The sequence below is a fragment of the Desmodus rotundus genome, chromosome 2 (assembly GCF_022682495.2).
Source record: "Desmodus rotundus isolate HL8 chromosome 2, HLdesRot8A.1, whole genome shotgun sequence".
NCBI lineage: Eukaryota > Metazoa > Chordata > Mammalia > Chiroptera > Phyllostomidae > Desmodus > Desmodus rotundus.
In genome coordinates this window covers 192,641,235-192,659,918 of record NC_071388.1, presented here as the reverse complement: position 1 = coordinate 192,659,918, position 18,684 = coordinate 192,641,235, and the positions used below count along the sequence as shown (strand labels likewise).

At 39.1% G+C, this 18,684-nt stretch overlaps 1 protein-coding gene across 2 annotated transcripts in view; it reads left to right on the top strand.

Moving 5' to 3' along the window:
* The window catches only part of PECR (peroxisomal trans-2-enoyl-CoA reductase), a 30,779-nt gene that overhangs the window by 11,063 nt on the left and 1,032 nt on the right, over positions 1–18,684 (top strand). For both annotated transcript variants that reach the window (XM_053919056.2, XM_024563900.4), the window contains exons 4-7: positions 2,776–2,857; positions 8,681–8,777; positions 9,178–9,288; positions 16,905–17,016. In XM_053919056.2, the coding sequence (XP_053775031.1) occupies positions 2,776–2,857; positions 8,681–8,777; positions 9,178–9,288; positions 16,905–17,016 (402 nt within the window). The remainder of the gene's footprint in view (positions 1–2,775; positions 2,858–8,680; positions 8,778–9,177; positions 9,289–16,904; positions 17,017–18,684) is intronic.

Here is an 18,684-nt window from a genome sequence, read left to right as displayed (position 1 = left end):
GATCTTATAATTTTATTTTTAGGAATTTATTATGAGAAAATTATTAAGGATCTGTGCAAAGATGTTGCTACAAGGTTGTTCATTAAATTCAAGAAAACTAAAACACATTGTTTTTAAGAGGTAAATCTGTTAAATCTGTTATAAGGGCCTGTTAATTCAGTAAGGTCTTTAGGAAGAATACCAAAGTCCACATTCTTTCAACAACTAGTTAGCATGACGTAGTCTTTGGATTACAGATTATGTTTCAATCATTGAAATGTTTATACTACCCAAAGCAATCTATAGATTTAATGTAATTCCTATCAAAATACCAATGGCATATTTCACAGAACTAGAACAAATAATCCAGAATTTGTATGGAACCACAGAAGACCCTGAATATCCACACCAATTTTGAGAAGAGAACAAAGTTGTTCTTATGTTCTCATAAAGTATGTTTTATGCTACCTGATGTCAAACTATACTACAAGTCTGTTGTAATTAAAACAGGGTATTGCTGGCATAAAGACAGACACATAGGTCAATTTTAGAGAGTCCAGAAATAAATCCATACCTATATGGTCACTTAATATATGGAGAGGGATGCAAGAACATCCAATAGGGTAAAGAGAGTCTAGTCAATAAATGATGTTGGGAAAATTGGACAGGTACATGCAAAAAAGTGAAACTAGACTACTTAAATGTAAGGCTCAAAAGCATAAAAATCCTAGAGGAAATCATAGGCAGTAAAATGTCAGACATTTCTCTTAGCAATATTTTTTTCTAGTAAATCCTCTTGGGTAACAGAAACAAAAGGAAAAATAAACAAATGGGAATACACGAAACTAAAGTTTTTGCACAGCAAAGGAAACCGTCAATGAAACAAAAAGACAACATACTAAATGGAAGAACATATTCACCAATGATACATTTGATAAGGGCTTAATATCCAAAATTTATAAAGAACTCAAACAACTCAACATCAAAAAAGTAGACAATTCAATTAAAAAATGGTCAGGGGACCTGAACAGACATTTCTTCAAAGAGGACATACCGGAGGCCAGTAGACATATGAAAACATGCTTAACGTCACTAATCATCAGAGAAATTCAAATTAAAGCCACAATGAAATATCACCTTCCACTTGTCATAATGGCCATCTATCATCCATAACTCAATGAATAAGTGTTGTCGAGGACGTGGAGAAAAGGGAACCCTCGTACACTGTTGGTGGGAATGGAGATTGGTGCACCACTGTGGAAAAAGTATGGAGTTGCCTCAGAAAATTAAAAATGGAACTTCCTTGTGACCTAGGAATCCTGCTTCCGGGCAGTTATCTAAAGAAACCCAAAACACTAATTTGAAAGAATATATGCACCCCTATATTCTTTGCAGCGTTATTTACAATAGTCAAGCAATGGAAGCCGCCCAAGTGCCCGTTAATAGACTAGTGGTTAAAAAAGCATTGGTACATATATACAATGAGGTACTACTCAACCATAAAAAAATGAAAACTTGCATTTGCATTAGCGTGAATGGACCTAGACTGTATTATGCTAAATGTAGTAAGTCAGTCAGAGAAAGACAAATAGCACATGATTGTACTTATATGTGGAACCTAAAGAATAAAATAATCGAACAAAATTGAAAGAGACTTACAGACACAGAGAACAGACTGATGGTGGCCGATGGGGAAGGAAGTTGGGGGGCACTGGGTGTAAAGGGCAAAGGATTAAGAATTACAAAATGGTTGTTACAAAATAGTCATGGGATGTAAAGTCCATCATAGGGACTACAGTCAATCATATCGTAATAAGTATGTATGGTGTCAGGTGAGTACTTGACATACAGGGGAAACTCTACGTAAGGTATGTGATTGCCTACCTACTGTGCTGTAGACCTGAGACTGATACAAAGTCATATTGAATGTAAAGTGTAATTGGAAAAAAAAAGGTTATGTTGCATTGGCAGTGATATTAAATTCCTGACGTTGGGTTAACTCAGAGGTTTTCTTATAAATGCTCCAAGACATTTTTATGATGCACAACTAGAACAAGTATAATTCTGACTCAAAGGATCTTTAACATGGGGTAGTCTGTGTGTTGTTAGTATCTCAATGTCAGAGCTCTTATACCAGTGATGTCCAACCCCTTGGCGTCTCTGGGTCACACTGGAAGAAGAAGAGTTGTCTTGGGCCACACGTTAAGTACACCAACACTAATGAAACAAAAAAAGTCTCACACTGTTTAAAGTAAATTTACGGTTTTGTGCCAGGCTACATTGTTAGCCATCCCGAGCCACATGCAGCCTGTGGGATGGACAGCTCTGTGACATTCTGAGGCTTGATTTTTATCTAACCAGCAATATAAAGCTCTGTATCAGTTGTGACACAGGCTTGGCTGCTCTTGTGTAAAGACCTAGAAAAAAACCAGGAGATTAACTAAGTCAGTGAAGGGGTTCAGGCCAGGCCTCCCCAGTATGTGCTAGTGTAGCGTGCGTATTAGCCAGGGGATGGGTTTGACTCAGAAGGGCACAAAGTAACTTTTTTGGGGTGATGGAAATGTTTTAAAACTGGATTTTGTTGATGGTTGCACAATTCTATATATTTTTAAATTATTAAATTGTATACAAGGGAGATGAATTTTATAATATATAAATTGTACCTAAGCCAGGCCTTTTATTAAAAACTGTAAATTTAAATTTAAAATGTATCACAGAAGCAGCATGCTGGAACGGGGGATCAGAGAAAAGTGAGGAGACTGTTTAATATGATTGTCGTTTGTCTGTTCCCTGCAGTTTACAACTCTTGGATGAGAGATCATGGAGGATCTATCGTCAATATCACTATGCTTAGTAAAAATGGATTTCCAGGAGCTGCGTAAGCATTTTTATATATTTTTTTCTTGTATGTCAAAGGTTCAGAAATAGCCAAAGTAAATCAATAAATCACCGAAATAGGAGTTACTAAAAATTTACGTACACCAAAAAGACTTTGCACACTGGGAGCACTCCAGCCAAAACGTGGCATGAGGCTCAGAGATATATTGTTATAAAGCAGCTTATACAGTGAGAAAGCAGTGACTGTTTATTCTTCATACTGATTGGTTACAGTATTTGAATTTTAAGTGGTTACCTCATATACACCAAGGTTATTAATCCTTTAATGACCTGTGATCTCAATACTTAGCGTTTTGCTTATTTGAACTTTAAAAATATAGTTCTGATGAGTTTCAAGGTGGTGGTGGAGTAGGTGGATCTCGAATGCACCTCCTCCAAGGACCAAACTGGAAATAAAACTAAATTGGGTGCCTATCACCCTCAAAAACCAACTAAAGACTTGCTGAAGAGGAGTCGTATGACCAAGGATTTGTAGAAGAAGCCATGAGACAGATAGGAAGGGCAGTGGTGTGAAAAGGGCTGGCCCCACTCCCACGGGCAGGCAGGGGCTGTGGTGCTGGAGGGATTACTCAGCTGGGTGGTTGCCTCTGAGAAGTGGAGACTGAAACCCCAAGCCAGGCTCTTCAGCCCAGAGCACCAGAGCCAGGAACAGGCATGCACATAAGCAGCCCACTGTAAAAAGCAGCAGGATTTCTGTTTCCAAGGAGATGTGAAGTCTACTGAAGTCACAGGCATACTCTTAAAGGGCAAATGCACAAAATTTTGTTTGCAGTCACTCACCCTGGGCGCTGGCCAAGGGAAGGTGGTACAGACTAGAATTGCTTGAGGAGAGTTTAGGGATCGTGGCTCTGGGGGGCAGCCATGGGGATCCAGGTGCTGAGTCATACTCAGATACCCCATAGCCATTTTCCCTGGGAGGGGCAATCTCCTCCCAGCAGCATCAGCCCAGAGTAAAGTAATTATCCCACCCTCTGGAACCCCTCTCTCCCCACTAGGTGGATCTTAAGCCTGGCTGAGGAGTCAGCAGTATAGGCCAGAGGGTAGAAGTCTGGGCAGATTTCAGGGAGCCCCAACTTTCCCATGAACCTGACTGGCATGTGCCTTCATGGGAGGTCCAATAGAAACACCCTCCAAGCGTCTAGTAGACCAACCTCTGGGCTCTGTAGGCCTCACTCACGTGACTAGTAGGGGCTCTGCCCTTCTGAGGTTAGGGCAGAATCTGGGACAGACTCAGTTGTGTGGCTCTGGCGCATGGGATCACACCCACCACCTTTCCCAATGTCTGAATGGCACCTCCCCCCTCCAGTGACTCAGCCTAGTAGGCAGCCAACCAGCAGAGGCAGATGGAGGTAGATCCCCTGGTGCCTTAGGACATTTGCCGGCCTGCCCCCTTGCCAAGTGCTGGTAAAAGCCAACCAAGAAAATGCGTGGAGCTGTTGGGATGCTTAATATGCCTTTATTCCGGGATGGGGCAATCCACGCATGCCACAAGCTGCATGTTACACAGCATGTCCCTGCATGTTGCATGGCAGGAAGTCCCAACTCCCTCATGTACTACATGTGCACAAAGCCAGCAGGGTGCCAAGTTATTATACAACAGAGCTTCATTCTACGCATGCGGGCCCACTCAAGGCTATGGGAACAGTTTATTGGACCCTGTCTCAAGGCTACGGGAACACTACTTATCAGGCCCATGCTCCAGGTTATGGGGGACTGCTTCCCTTAGTTGCCCAGACATCTGGGTGAGGGAGCCAGACTTACTCCTTTCGCCCTGCACGGCATATCCAAAAGGAAAACTAATTAGCCACTAAATCCTGCTGAGACAAATCCTGCTTTTTTCTTTTCTGTTCTATTTCATTATTTTCTCCTTGTACTTTTCTCTTTTCTTTTTCTGTGTTATTTTTTCATTTCTTAATCTATTTACTTATTTTTATATATTTTCAAAATTTTTTAACTTTAAATTTTATTTAATGATTTTTTTAGTTTCTTTTTCTCTCCCTTCTTCTTCTTCTTCTTCTTCTTCTCCTCCTCCTTCTCCTTCTTCTTTTTTTTCTTTTTTTTTTTTTGCCAGCATCTGCACAGCAGCTCACACATCATGGTTGGGTGATTGGGGTTGAGCCTCACAGTCACCCTGAAGGTCAATCCCACACATGAACAGGCCAATAGCAATCAAGACTCAATTACAACAGGAAAGCCCACATAACCCACACAGGGGACATTCCTAGAGCCCCCAGCTCAGGAGATCAAGGAGATTTCACCACTATGTCCCACAGGACACTTACTGTATAAGGCCACCCCAGGAAGACTGGGAGTTCAAGAAGATCTATGTAATACATAGAGACAAATAGAAAAAACAGCCAAAATGGGGATGCGAAGAAACAAGCACCAAATGAAAGAAAAGGAGGAATCTCCTGAAAAAGAGCTAAATTAAATGAAGGCAAGCAACCTAAGTAATGATTGTAAGGTTGCTCAAGGAAATTAGCCAGAACTACAACAGTATGAAAAAGGGCATAGAAACCATGAAAAAGTACCAGTCGGAAATGAAGAATACCATATCTTATTACATCAAGAATACACTGGAAAGAATAAAAAGAGGTTATATGAAGCAGAGGATCAAATCAGCGATTTGGAAGAAGAGGTAGGAATAAACACCCAATCACAGCAGCAAAAAAAAAAAAAAAAAAAAAGAATTAGAAAGAATGAAGATAATTTAAGGGAACATGAGGACAGCATGAAGCATAATGACATCCACATCGTAGGGATACCAGGAGGAGAAGAGAGAGAGCAAGGGATCAAGAACCTATTCGAAGAATAATTACTGAAAACTTCCCTATCTGGGTGAAGATAAAAGACGCATCAGTCCAGGAACACAGAGATTCCCAAACAAGGTGAACCCTAAGAGGCCCACACCAAGACACATTATAATTAAAATGGGAAAGGTTAGAAGAAAAGAACGAATCTTAAAAACAGCCGGAGAGAAGCAGTTAGTTACCTACAAAAGTGCCATATGATCTCTCAACAGAAACATTTCAGGCCAACAGGAATTGCCATGAAATGCTCAAAGTGATGATAAAATATTACAACCAAGAACACTTTACCCAGTGAGGCTATCATTTAAAACTGAAGGGGAAATAAAGAGCTTCTCAGACAAGAAAAAAGCTAAAAGAGTTTGTTGCTACCAAATCAGCATCACAAGAAATAAACCTGGGGAAGTCATGGCTGATCTGAGAGAGGCAAACTCTTTTTTCAAATATCGTTACATATATCAGGTACATAGGTTCAATGTCATGACTTAATGCACATTTGTATGTGACTAATGTTAAGCCGTCACTTTGGTTATTACATGTGTTTCATAAGGGTGTGTGATATTCAACAATAAATTTTATCTGAAAGATACCACAAACTCTGAAATCAACGTTGGTGTAATTGGTTTGTTTGTTTCCACAAACTTCGTAGTTAGTGTTGTGGTTTTTTTAATATACCATTGAAAATGGGTGGTAAAATCTACGGATTCAATAATCCAAGAGCTATTGAAGAACTTTAGCAAATGCTACTCGAGTGCAATGATGAGGATAATAGAGTTGAATGTGAAAATGAAAGTGATTTAGAAGATGAAGATTACGTGGAGTTCATTCAGAATATTTGGATACCAAGCAAGATATTTCTAGTGAAGAAAATGAAGATGAATTAGACATGAAATTGTTGGGAAAGGATAAAGAATCAAAATGGAGGAAAAATCCAATAAGAAGACAAATTAGTGAACAGCTGCAGAATATTTTGTGTCAACTTCTGTTCGTTCAGCCAAATGCAAAACATGCCAGGACAGAACTTGAAGCTTGGAACTGTTTTATCACAAATGATATTTTAGATCTAATCTTACTATATACAAATAAATACATTGACTCTATGTTGATCTGGTTTTCATGAGAAAGTGATGCTAAATGAATTATACAAAACCGAACTGAAAGCGTTTTTAAGTCTCTTACATCTAGCTGGTTTATATAGCAATAATTGGCTAAATTTGCAGTATTTTGGGGCTACAGATGGTACTGGGATTGAACTTTTTAGGCCTAAGTTATCTTTATGGAGATTTAGATTTATTAATAATTGTAACTGGTTTGATGACAAAATTACCTGCTTAGAATGCCTGAAAGTGAACAAATTAGCAGCTGTGAGAGTCATTTTTTCCGCATTTGTAGAAAATTGTAAAGTATGTTATTCTATGGGATAGAATGTAACAATAGATGAAATGTTACCTAGCTTTAGAGGCAAGTGTGTGTTTAGAAAATAATTCCATCCAAGCCCAGTAAATATGGTATAAATTTTTTTCTATGTCAATTTAGAAGTCTTTCACAATGGAAATCTTGAAATATATGCCAGTAAGCACCTCAAAGGTCCTAACTTGATTAGTAATAACACAGCAGATGTAATCCAGACACTTGCAGAACCCATTCACTCATCAAGACCTAGAATTACAGCAGATAACTGGTTCGCAGTAAGGCTACAGTAAGAGATAAAGAAGGACAATACATAATGATAAAAGGAGCAATCCAACAAGAGACTATAACTTTGGGAAACATACGCACCTAACATAAAAGCACCTAAATATGTAAAGCAAATCTTGATGTGCTTAAAGGGAGAGGTTGACAGTAATATAGTTGTAGTAGGGGATTTTAACACTCCATTGACGGCAATGGATAAATCTTTCAGACAGACAATCAACAAGGAAACAGTGACCTGAAATGACACACTAGAACAGATGGATTTAATTGATATCTTCAGAACATTTCATCCCAAAGCAGCAGAATATACATTTTTTTCAACTGCACAGGGAACATTTTCTAGGATAGGCCAAGTGTTAGGACACAAAACAAGTCTTAATAAACTTAAGAAGACAGAAATCATATCAAGCATCTTCTCTGACCATAGTGGTATGAAACCAGAAATCAACCTCAGGGAAAAACTGAAAACACAAAGTCATAAAGGCTAAATAACATGTTACTAAATAAGGAATGTGTTAGCAGTTAGATCAAGGAGAAATCAAAGGTACCTTGAAACAAATGAAAATGGGAACACAAAAATTTGAAATGTATGGGACCCAGCAACAAACAAAGCCCTTTTCTGTGAGGAGGGCCTAAGGTGTTTGCCCACTGAGACCCTTGAACCCCAGGGCTACCACATGAGGTCCTGCCTCTCAAGAAAAGGCTCAGCAGTTACATGGAGCCCCTGAAGAAGCGTCACACATTCAGAAACAAACTAGTTGCCTTCCAAGAGAGGGAACCACCAGAACTGAAAGACAGGTAGAAAAGCAGAGACAGAAGTTACTCTCTGAATTTGAGCACCTGAACCAGTTTGCACATCATGAGCAAGAGAGAGTTGAAGGCTAGCAGAGAATGCCACCCCAGAGTATGACTATAGGAGTTCAGGACATTCCACCCCAAAGTGCTACTTTGACATATTGTTTTGAGCCATTGGCACTTGAAAAACAGCAAATGCAGGGAGAGACGTTCTCTGAATTTCCCTTATCTGCCAGAAGAGAGATCCTCCAAAAGGAACTCTGCTGTCATAAACCCCCTCCCCAGGGGTTTCATCAACTACAGAAGACTAATTCTTGTGGTTTGGCTTTAATACGGGAGGATTCAATTCTTTCTCACTGTTCAGACAGAGGCTCAAAAACACAGATCCTCAAGACAAGGATGTCCTTATGGGGCTCTGACAGGTCATTGACACACCTGTCAGTATAGTTAATGAGAGAAATGTTCAACTAAAGCTAATTATAATGTTTATATTTTGTCTTTTAAAGGCACAGTGGAGCCGCCAGGGAAGGTGTTTGCAGCCTCACCAAAACCTTAGCTTTGGAATGGGCCAGAAGTGGAGTAAGGCTCAACTGTGTTGCCCCTGTAGGTAAATGTTCTGCGTGAACAAACTGTACTCTTCTGATTCCATTTATGTTGTTGATAGTGGTATTTGTCACTATGCCAGTATACTATAAAAGGTTGGCTTTTGAAAATAGATCAGAAGTATTCTTTGATTTGTAAGTGTTCTTTGATTCAATTGCTAAGGTTAAATTAAGCCTTGACTGGTTTTTAAGAAAGGAGCATTCAGATAATCCACGTATAGTAGTGGTTGACTGTATTTCTTTGACAATATTGAGAAAATGTAATGTTAGAAATGTCAACTTTTCTATTAGATTTAAACCACTTAATTTTTGGTATTGGTTGGTAGACTGGCTTGATGTCTTTACAATTAAAATTTAATCTGACATACTTTATGTTGTTCTTGTTTTATATCTAAACACAGGGAATCATTTTTTCCCAGACTGCTTTTGACAACTATAGTCATTTGACAACAGAAGTAGTTAGAAGGTACATTCAGACAATCCCAGCTAAAAGAATTGGAGTTCCTGAAGAGGTAATGTATATTTCTGACATTGATCAGAATTGCTTTATTTCATACTTTGGAACTTGGTAACATTTTGGTGTTCTCTTTACGGAGTGTGATTGGCTGATAAGGTGATCGCTCCCGATGCCACCAAACCATTGCTTTTCTGGCTTGGGGGGAATATCCTGGTTGTGATTTGAGTGCTCACAGCAGTCTTCATTTAGGAGCAAATGTGGTGTGAATTAAGAATAGCATGTTTTTATTGTTTCATTGCACTTGTCAGCTATGCAATTTCATCACGTGACACTTGTTGGTATGCAGGACCCTAAACAAGTCGGACGAGTAGGCCAAATGACATTTCCATACTCAACTTCTGTAAGGTGGCCAGATTAAGTATGAAAAAAATCACTAGCTTTCTTAACTGTTAGTTATATCAGTCTTTTTTTTATTAAGTGTATTTTATTGATTATGTCATTACAGTTGTCTCAATTTTTGCCCCTTTGTCCCCCTCTGCCCGGTACCCCCTTTCCTGCCAGCATTCCCCTCCCTTAGTTCATGTCCGTGGGTCATACGTATGAGTTCTTTTGCTTTTCCACTTCCCATACTATTCCCAACAACCCCTGTCTATTCTGTACCCACCAACTATGCTTTTTACTCCTTGTACCTTTTCCCCTGTTCTCCTCCCTACCCCTACCCGCAGACAACCCTCCATGTGATCTTCATCTCTATGATTCTGCTTCTGTTCTAGTCACTTGCCCAGTATTTTTTTCTTTCTCTTTTTTTAGATTCTGTTGTTGACTGTTGTGAGTTTGTTGTCACTTTGTGATTCATAGTTTCGATCTTCTTTTTCTTAAATATGCCCCTTCAACACTTCATACAACAAGGGCTTGGAGGTGATGAACTTCTTTAACTTGACCTTGTCTGAGAAGCACTTTATCTGCCCTTCAGTTTTAAATGATAGCTGGATAGAGTAATCCTGGATGTAGGTCCTTGATTTTCATCTCTTTGAATACTTCTTGCCAGTCCCTTCTTGCCTGCAAAGTTTCTTTTAAAAAATCAGCTGATAGTCTTATGGGAACTCCTTTGTAGGTAACTTTTTTCTTTTCTCTTGCTGCTTTTAAGATTCTCCCTTTATCTTTAACCTTTGGCATTTTAATTATGATCTGTCTTGGTGTGCCCTCTTTGGGTCCAACTTGTTTGGGACTCTCTGAACTGCCTGAACTTGTATGTTTATTTCCTTCACCAAATTAGGGAAGTTTTCTTTCGTTATTATTTCAAGTAAGTTTTTGATTTCTTGCTCTTCCTTTTCTCTTTCTGGCACCCCTATGATTTGGATGTTGGAATGTTTAAAGTTGTCCCGGAGGTTCCCAAGCCTCTCCTCATTTTTTTTGAATTCTTCTTTCTTCTTTCCTTTCTGGTTTTACTGTTTATTTCTTCCTTTCATTCCAAATCGTTGATTTGAATCCTGGCTTCCTTCCCATCACTGTTGGTTCCCTGTACATTTTTCTTTATTTTACTTTGTATAGTCTTCACTTCTTCCTTTATTTTGTGGCTGCTCAATCATTTCTCTGAGCATCTTGATCACCAGTGCCTTGAGCTCTGCATCTGATAGGTTGGCTGTCTCCGTATTGCCTAGTTCTTTTTCTGGAGTTTTGATCCATTCCTTCATTTGGGCCTTATCTCCCTGTCTCTTCATTTTGGCTGACTCCCTGTGTTTCTGTGTATTAGGTAGAGCTGCTTTGATTTCCATGCTTGGCACACCTGTTAATGTTATAAGGGCCAGAGCCTTAGGTATTCACCAGGGCTCTTAGGTATTCACCACTTTGTGGTGCTGTATGTGGGGGACAGGTCAGAGAGGAAACAGTGCCACTTGCTTGGCTCTTTCCCCATTTCCAGTCACTTCCCCCACTTCTCATAAGCATCTGGCGTCCTTCTAGTTGTTGGCCTGGTGCTGATTCCCAGAGTGGGTGGGTTTGCGATTGTTCTAGGACCCTGTGGGTCCTTTAAATGGAGTCTCCTGAGAGACCAGCAGTTTCTTCTGCTGTGCCAACCCCCACTGGTTTACAGCCAGAGGTTATGAGGCTTTATTCTCCTGTAGCTGGAACCCTAGGCTACGCAGTCTGGCCTGGGATTGGGATCACTCACTTCCCCAGGTGTCCCTCCTGGTTTTTATCTGCACATTAATGTGGGACTGCCCATTCCACAGCTGCCTCCGTACCTGTCTTGCAGCCACTGTCAGCCACTGCCTTGCCGTGCCACGTCGCATCCTCTCTGCCCCCCTACCCGTCTGGATGAATGTTTCTTTTAAATCATTGGTTGTCAGACTCCCATACAGTTCAATTTTCTAGCACTTCTGGTTGTTTTTTGTTTTGAGATTGGTTGTTATCCTTCTTATGATTGTGCGAGGAAGCAAAGCAAGTCTCCATCTTGGCCAGAAGTGTGCTATATCAGTCTTAAAATGTAATCAAAAAGCATATCTTATCCACAGTAATAGTAAAAACTAAAATACCTAGAGTAAACTTAGCTCTAAACGAAAACATTTTATTACTGAAGACCAGGGGAAAAAAAAGACCAGAATACAGAGACATGTCACATTCCTCAATGGAGAGAATCAATTCATTAAAATCAAGTTTTTCTAAACTGATGTATAAATTTAATATATTTTTGAAATTTAACAAACTGATTCTAAAGTTTGTCTAGAAAAATATTTATGGAAAAAAGCCAAAAATGTGTTGAAAAAGAGTAATGGGGGTATTTGATCTTTCTGATATCAAGATATACTCTAATGCTATACTTAGTTACTATGTCTGATAGTGGAATAGGTGATGGTACTGGGATAGATTAAAATTAGTGGAACAGGATGGACTCTTTTCATCTTCACTTTTATTTTATTTATTTATTTATTTTAATTTTAATTTTTTATTATTATTCAATTACAAGGATGGACTCTTATATCAGTACCATGTTTATATGGGGGTTTATAGGATAAAAGTAGCCTTTCAAATCTATGTGGAAAGAACAGGCCCTTCAGGAAAAGTCATGCAACAACGGGCTGTTCACTTAGAAATAAATCGTACCCCATCTCTCACATCACGTACAAAATAATTTTCAGATACATTCAAAGTGCTAACTATGAAAGCAAAACCATGAGACTCCTGAAGAAGTTCATTCTCATTTCTAGAACTACCTTTCATTATCAGTTTGATGTATGTCTTTCCAGAAATGTATTCTACGTGCACAAAAATACCTATAGTTATTGACTATTTTTTTACAAAAGTAAGATTCTACTTTATGTTCTTTTCTGCACCTTGCGATGAATATGCCACAATATATTTAATTGGACTGTATTGTCGCACATTGGATTTTACTTATATTTCTGATATTGCAGTAATTCTGCTACACATGTCCTTGGACATAGTGACGCATGCTTGTTTGGGGGGATGACTTTCTAGGAGTGGAATTCTTGGACCAAAAGAGATTTGTTTAACAGAAGGTACTGTTAAATCAGACATTTAATAAGCTATTTTAAGCAAGGTGTTTGAATATTTATTCTGAAAACTAAGGGCTTTTAAAGGATTTCAATTAAAGGAATGATAGGATTAAATTTTATACAGAACACTCTTTTTGTTTATGTGAATAATATTATCTATATTTATTGTATTAGGCATTGAAATTGAGAAATTTAAGATATATTTATAAATTTATTTTAAATTAACAGTAAGATATTACATGTTAATATGTAAATTTTTGATGAAAAATAGTATATTTTCAAAAACAAAAGAAAATAATTTTTTTACATTCGTATTACATTTTTATAAATCTCTTCAATGTATGGCTTACTAGAAATTCAGCTGGACTTTCATATCCGCCTCTGCTTTCAATCTGTTGGAACATGTTGTTTTGATTGAGGCATCTGAAGAAAACCTGGCTTCATACATGTACAGTTGGAAACGGAGGAGCATTTAAATAGCCTTTTCAGATAATTGTGAATATTTCTCCTTACTATTCAAAAAAGTGGCAATTGTTTAGAGATTATTTGCAGTATGGAAACTGGAACCATGTTAGTGGATGTTTTGTTCTCTGTTACATTAAAATCCATTGGTCTTTCTTGCAGTTTGTCTGAGTCTTTGAGCTGTAGAGGATTTTATAAAATCAGGCATTGATCTTTTGGAAAGCATGGGTTCACTGAGTTACACAGATCTTCTAAACGTCTACACACAATTCCGAGTGTTGACGTGCACCAAGAGATCACATTTGTTAGCATCACCACCAAGCCCTTGAGAAAAATCTTTAAATGTTAGAAAATTGTCAAGTTCATGGTGACAAGTGCAAGTCTCCAAAATTCTAAGTTTTGAAAAATGCCTGTCCAGTGTCCAAGTATGAATAACTGTACTTTGTTCTTTCAAGTAAAAAATGTTTTTTCGTGGAAAACATGTCTAGTTCAGTTCGCATCTCAACCACACATTCTTTCCCTGAAGGTGACCGTTGTACTTCCATATGCAGCAGAAGAGCTTAATGTGTGATTCCTATTTTGTCATACAAGGATATTATTAAAAAGGTGTAGACTCAATGGTCGAGATTAATACAGTTAACAATTTTTACTGCCTCACAAAGGACACCCTGAAGCAAAACGGGCTCTTTTCCTCCGTGAGTGCTTGTCAGTGAGGAATATAATGGCTACTAGTATAAGAGTCTCTAGGTCAGTTTTGTGTCCCTGCCATGGCGCGTGTGAGGCTCCAGCAGCCTTTCCCACCATTGCTTTGGCACCGTTAGTGCAAATGTCAACAAAGTGAAAAAGGCAAATGAGGACTTAGTATTACTGGGAAATTCATTTTGACCTTGCAGTTCCCTGAAAAGGTCTTAGGTACAGCCAGGGTTTTGCTGATCATGCTTTAACCAATAACATAGCAATTGCCTTCAAAAGGTTTGGTGGTTAAGGGAAGCAGAAGTGATGGCAGCTGCTGTGAGACACATAATAAGGAGAGTTCTGGCTTCCACCTGATTATGCCCTAGCATCCCTAGGTCATGTTTCCAAGATATTCTGATTGTACCAGCAATGTCCCATTTGGAGCAGAATTTTCATACCAGGCCATTGACCCAACTGCTTGATAGTGAGTTGCCTTCTTTTAAGTGACAGTCCCTGGAGGAGGCAGGAGCTGCAGAATGTAGCTGCAGCTTCAAAAGGAGCTGCCTTGACCCCTCATGGTGTCTGTTCATATCTCTTGGAAAGGGATATGCACGACATGCAGACCCTTCACTTGGCTCATGATGTCCTGCAGACTCACTTTTACGAATTGAGCAACTAAGGGACAATGAGGTTCAGTAATTTGCCTAACGACATACATAGGTCCGGGTCCTGGCATTCAAACCCAAGCTTACTTAATACCCTGGAGATATGTTCTTTAATAAACAGAGCTGAACACAGGTAACTGAGCTAAAAGAAATGTTATCCACATAGATAAAGTTGATGCAAGTTACTAGTCTCTGTTAGTGTTTATTGATTAATAAAAGTCTTGAGAGTGGCTTAGTGCTTCAAGTCCATCAACCAAATGGATTCCATTAAAATGAAAATTAAGAAGACTTCATCTGAAGATACTACAATAATGCCTAGTTAATGTGGTAATTATCAAAATTGTATTAGTGCCATTTAGCTCCATGTTGAGCTCCAGATAAAAAAATAAAGCAGGCATCATGAATATTTACAAAGTGTTTCACCTTTCAATTCAGTATTTAGTGGTGCCTAGTCTGTGGGTAAAGACTGTACTAGGAGCTAGGTATTACTCCATCCCCTCACCTGGGGGAAGAGATGCATAACGATTCTGTCGTTCCGTATACATTTATTAAGTGCTCATTCATGCAAAACACTGTAGAAGGATGAGGGCACCACTCAATCTTTGAAACAAAATTCAGCATAAAGCCACATTTATTGCTGGTCAGGCAATCAGTCTCTCTGAGCAGACTAGACTGCTGGTCTTTTGCTTTTTCTGGGGAGAAATGTGGTTTCAGGGGTTTGCAGGCTTCCAAAGGTCGTGGTTATTGGAGTGAGAAGGTTGTTTATGGCTGGATGTAGAAAGGAGCTTATTGGAGAGAGGCTTCCTAACTGGCTGACGTTCAGACCTGAGGAGCTTTCATTGATTTGTTGACTAACAAAACATGTTCACAGCTGAGTTGCCACTGATTGGTTAAACAGGGTAAAATGAGTCTGGTGGCTAATCTTCGACCTCTCTACCCTTCCCTAAATATATGGGAACTTGTAAATTACTAATTCTAAAGTAAATACAAAAACAGAAATAATAAGTCACATATGTAATTTTAAGCTTTCCAGTAGCCACCTTAAGAAAAGTAACTTAAGAAAAGGTGAACTTGGTTTTAATATTTTATTTAACCCATTATATTTAAAACATTACCATTTCAACATATAATCAGTATAAAAACTATTAATGAGATATGTTACATTCTCTTTTCATATCAAGTCTTCAAAATCTGGTGTGCGTTTTACACTTACAGCACATCTCAATTCAGACTGGCCGTATGAAAAGGTTTTGGTAGCACGGTATAGCCGGTAGCCTCTGTTTTAGACAGTTCAGTTCCATACTAGCTGCTGGGGGCACAAGGATGGAGAGCAAGCTATGCTGGCCCTCCAGCGTCTCAGAGTCTCAAAGAGGCATAGCCATGTAAACAGATGTAGCTACAGTGCTATGTACAGGACCAGGACCAGAGTGAGGAGAGCCAGGCATGGACACAAAATTAAAGAACATGCTCACTCTCAGGGTTGTGCCAGTTCAGGGTCTGCCCCAAGAGTCAGTGCCTCCTTAAATGCTGCACCCTAAACTCCCCATCAGCCTCACCCAAGTCCCAGCCCTATTTGGGAGCCTGATAAGATGGTAGATTCTGGGGCCCCAACTCCAGAGCTTACAAACCAGAAGCTCTCGTGTAGGGTCTAGGAATCTGGAGTTTCGTTAAGCATCCCTAAGAATTCCGATGCAGATGCTTAGGATCACCCTTTGAGAACCTCGGCCTGTGCCAACAGCCTCACATCCAGTTCCTTTATATCCAGTGGAATAGTTTCTCTCTCTTTGGTTTTGGGAGTAGATGTTGTTGAACTGATCAGTGAACTATCTGAATTTTTAGGGGACGCACTGGGATTCTGAAGTGCCTCTTGCAGAAAGCCCCTCTAGTCTGCATTGCTGGGGTTTCGGTTTGCAGGACCATAGAGTGCCATGTCATTGTTTTACAAATATAAATATAAAATATAAAAAAACACAAATATAAAAGACACACGGTGGTAATGAAAAATAACATAGTGTTGGGCCATGAAAGGTATGGAACAAATTGAGTCATTTGCGATAGGAGAAGAGCCAAAACTAAGCCCTGTGTTTACTTTGGCTTCTTCACATCATGTAGCTTATTTGACACTATCAAAGGCTCCGTCCTATCTTGCCATCTTCACCCTAGTCTTTTACCTGATTTTCGTGACGCTCAAATAAAATAGGCCGTTGTCCATGTACTGTCAGGTTATGGTGCATGTACACTGTAGAATCCACGTTGAGTCATGTGCTCTGATACGTGTTTACTCAGGATGGGGAAGCAGCCAAAAATGAGATGTGTCTACTTTTCGGTGTGTTTATCTGTGTTTCCATTTCCAGGTCTCCTCCGTGGTATGCTTCCTGCTGTCTCCAGCAGCTTCCTTTATCACTGGACAGGTAGTGGCTGTGGATGGGGCCCAGTCTTTGGGTAATCCCATGTATGACATACCAGGTGAGCAGCCAAGAAATGAGTAGTCACTCACTTTATGCCTTTTCATGTTCACATTTTCAAAGTGTTTTAATTAAGAGATAAGTTTTCTCTCATAGTGCTTCATATTTGTGTAAAATGTTTCTATTCATGATATGATTTTTAAAGGAAATGTTTCTCATCACAAAAATATCATAAGTATCTTTATTTATAAAACTTAGCTTTACATAGTTAAAAAGTTTTTTTGTATGTATAGGTTGGTAGAATTTAAACCTTGAAAATTTTTTCAGTAGGAGTATTATCTGTACAAGGAGGGATAGAATAAAGGCAAAAAGTTGCCATGTTTTTAGACTGAATTCTTTGGTTCCTCTGGTAAGTGATTTGTACATCTGAGCAGAAGAATCAGACCTATTGGGTTGAGGGGGTATTATGGTGCTATTTTATACTCTCTTGGGGATATATATTGAATGAAACTCTATGAGTTTGCTCTATTCATTTTTGATACACCAAACAGTAGTTTTAGAAGGCTTTACCAAAACGGATATTACACACAAATGTCTACGTGTGTATGTATGTATGTGTGTACCTCACGGCCAGGCCAGAGACCTTGGGGTTTGAAAGGGTCCTAAAAAATGACAGTCCAATACCCTAATTTTAAAAATGACAAATCTACAGAAATTAAATGGCACATCCAAGCTAATCACTCCCAAAATATTGAAAAAGACATAAAATTCAAATGTATTCAAATTGTTGCTCAAGATAGTTGATTAAGTGGCCAGTAGAAAATTAAAATATGTCTTTGAATTTCATATCAGGGACCCAGGTCCAGCCTGCTCTTTCATGTGTTAACAGTCTAACCAAGGCTAAAGACCTTGCATTAATAAGTGATTAGTATGGAATTGTGACATTCCCTAGTACTTTCTCCTCCCACATGTATTTCTTTACCAATGACATCAGTGTGGTGATGGACATAAGATACTTTGGTTTTAAGGATCTCCGTTGGAGACACAGAAATGCCTACATGTTTACGCAGAAAATATTCTAAAAATTTTGTAAGGAAAGCAGTCGTGTCTATTTTTTAACTTTATACCCTCCCAAAATTATGAGCGGGAATGTTCAGCCTTCCGCTGTAGTGTTTTCTTTAAGATTGCCAGCCCTGGAGTGAGAATGCCTGGCGTGCAACGTGGCTCTACCCTTATTAGCTGTGTGACCGTGGGAAGATTATATTCTGTGAGCCTCCGTTTTCTCTTCTATCAAGTGGGGTCACTTATAGTATTGATTTTGTAAACTGTCGGGAGGATTAACTTAGATAATGCACATTTAAGGCCCTGGGTCAGTAGGATGCTTTCAGATGCAACTCAAACTGGCTTGAGTGATAAAGGAATTTGTTGCCTTGAATCAGCAGCTCAAAGATATCATCAAGGACAATTTTTTTTTTCTTTTACTTCTCTTTTTAGTTCTATCACGTTGGCTTTAAGACTAACTCTCCTGCTGGCAGGATGGCTTCTTGCTGCTCCTAAAGCTACATGCTTCTTTGTTCGCATCCATCTGGACAGAGAGAAAAGGGAGGGGAATGACTTTCTTTCAACATTTCTAACAAAACTCTGAGATGCATTCTGCTTTGGACTAGTTTATGCAAATGAGCATCCCCAGCCAATAACCATGCCCAGGGGGATGGGTGCATTGGTTGGC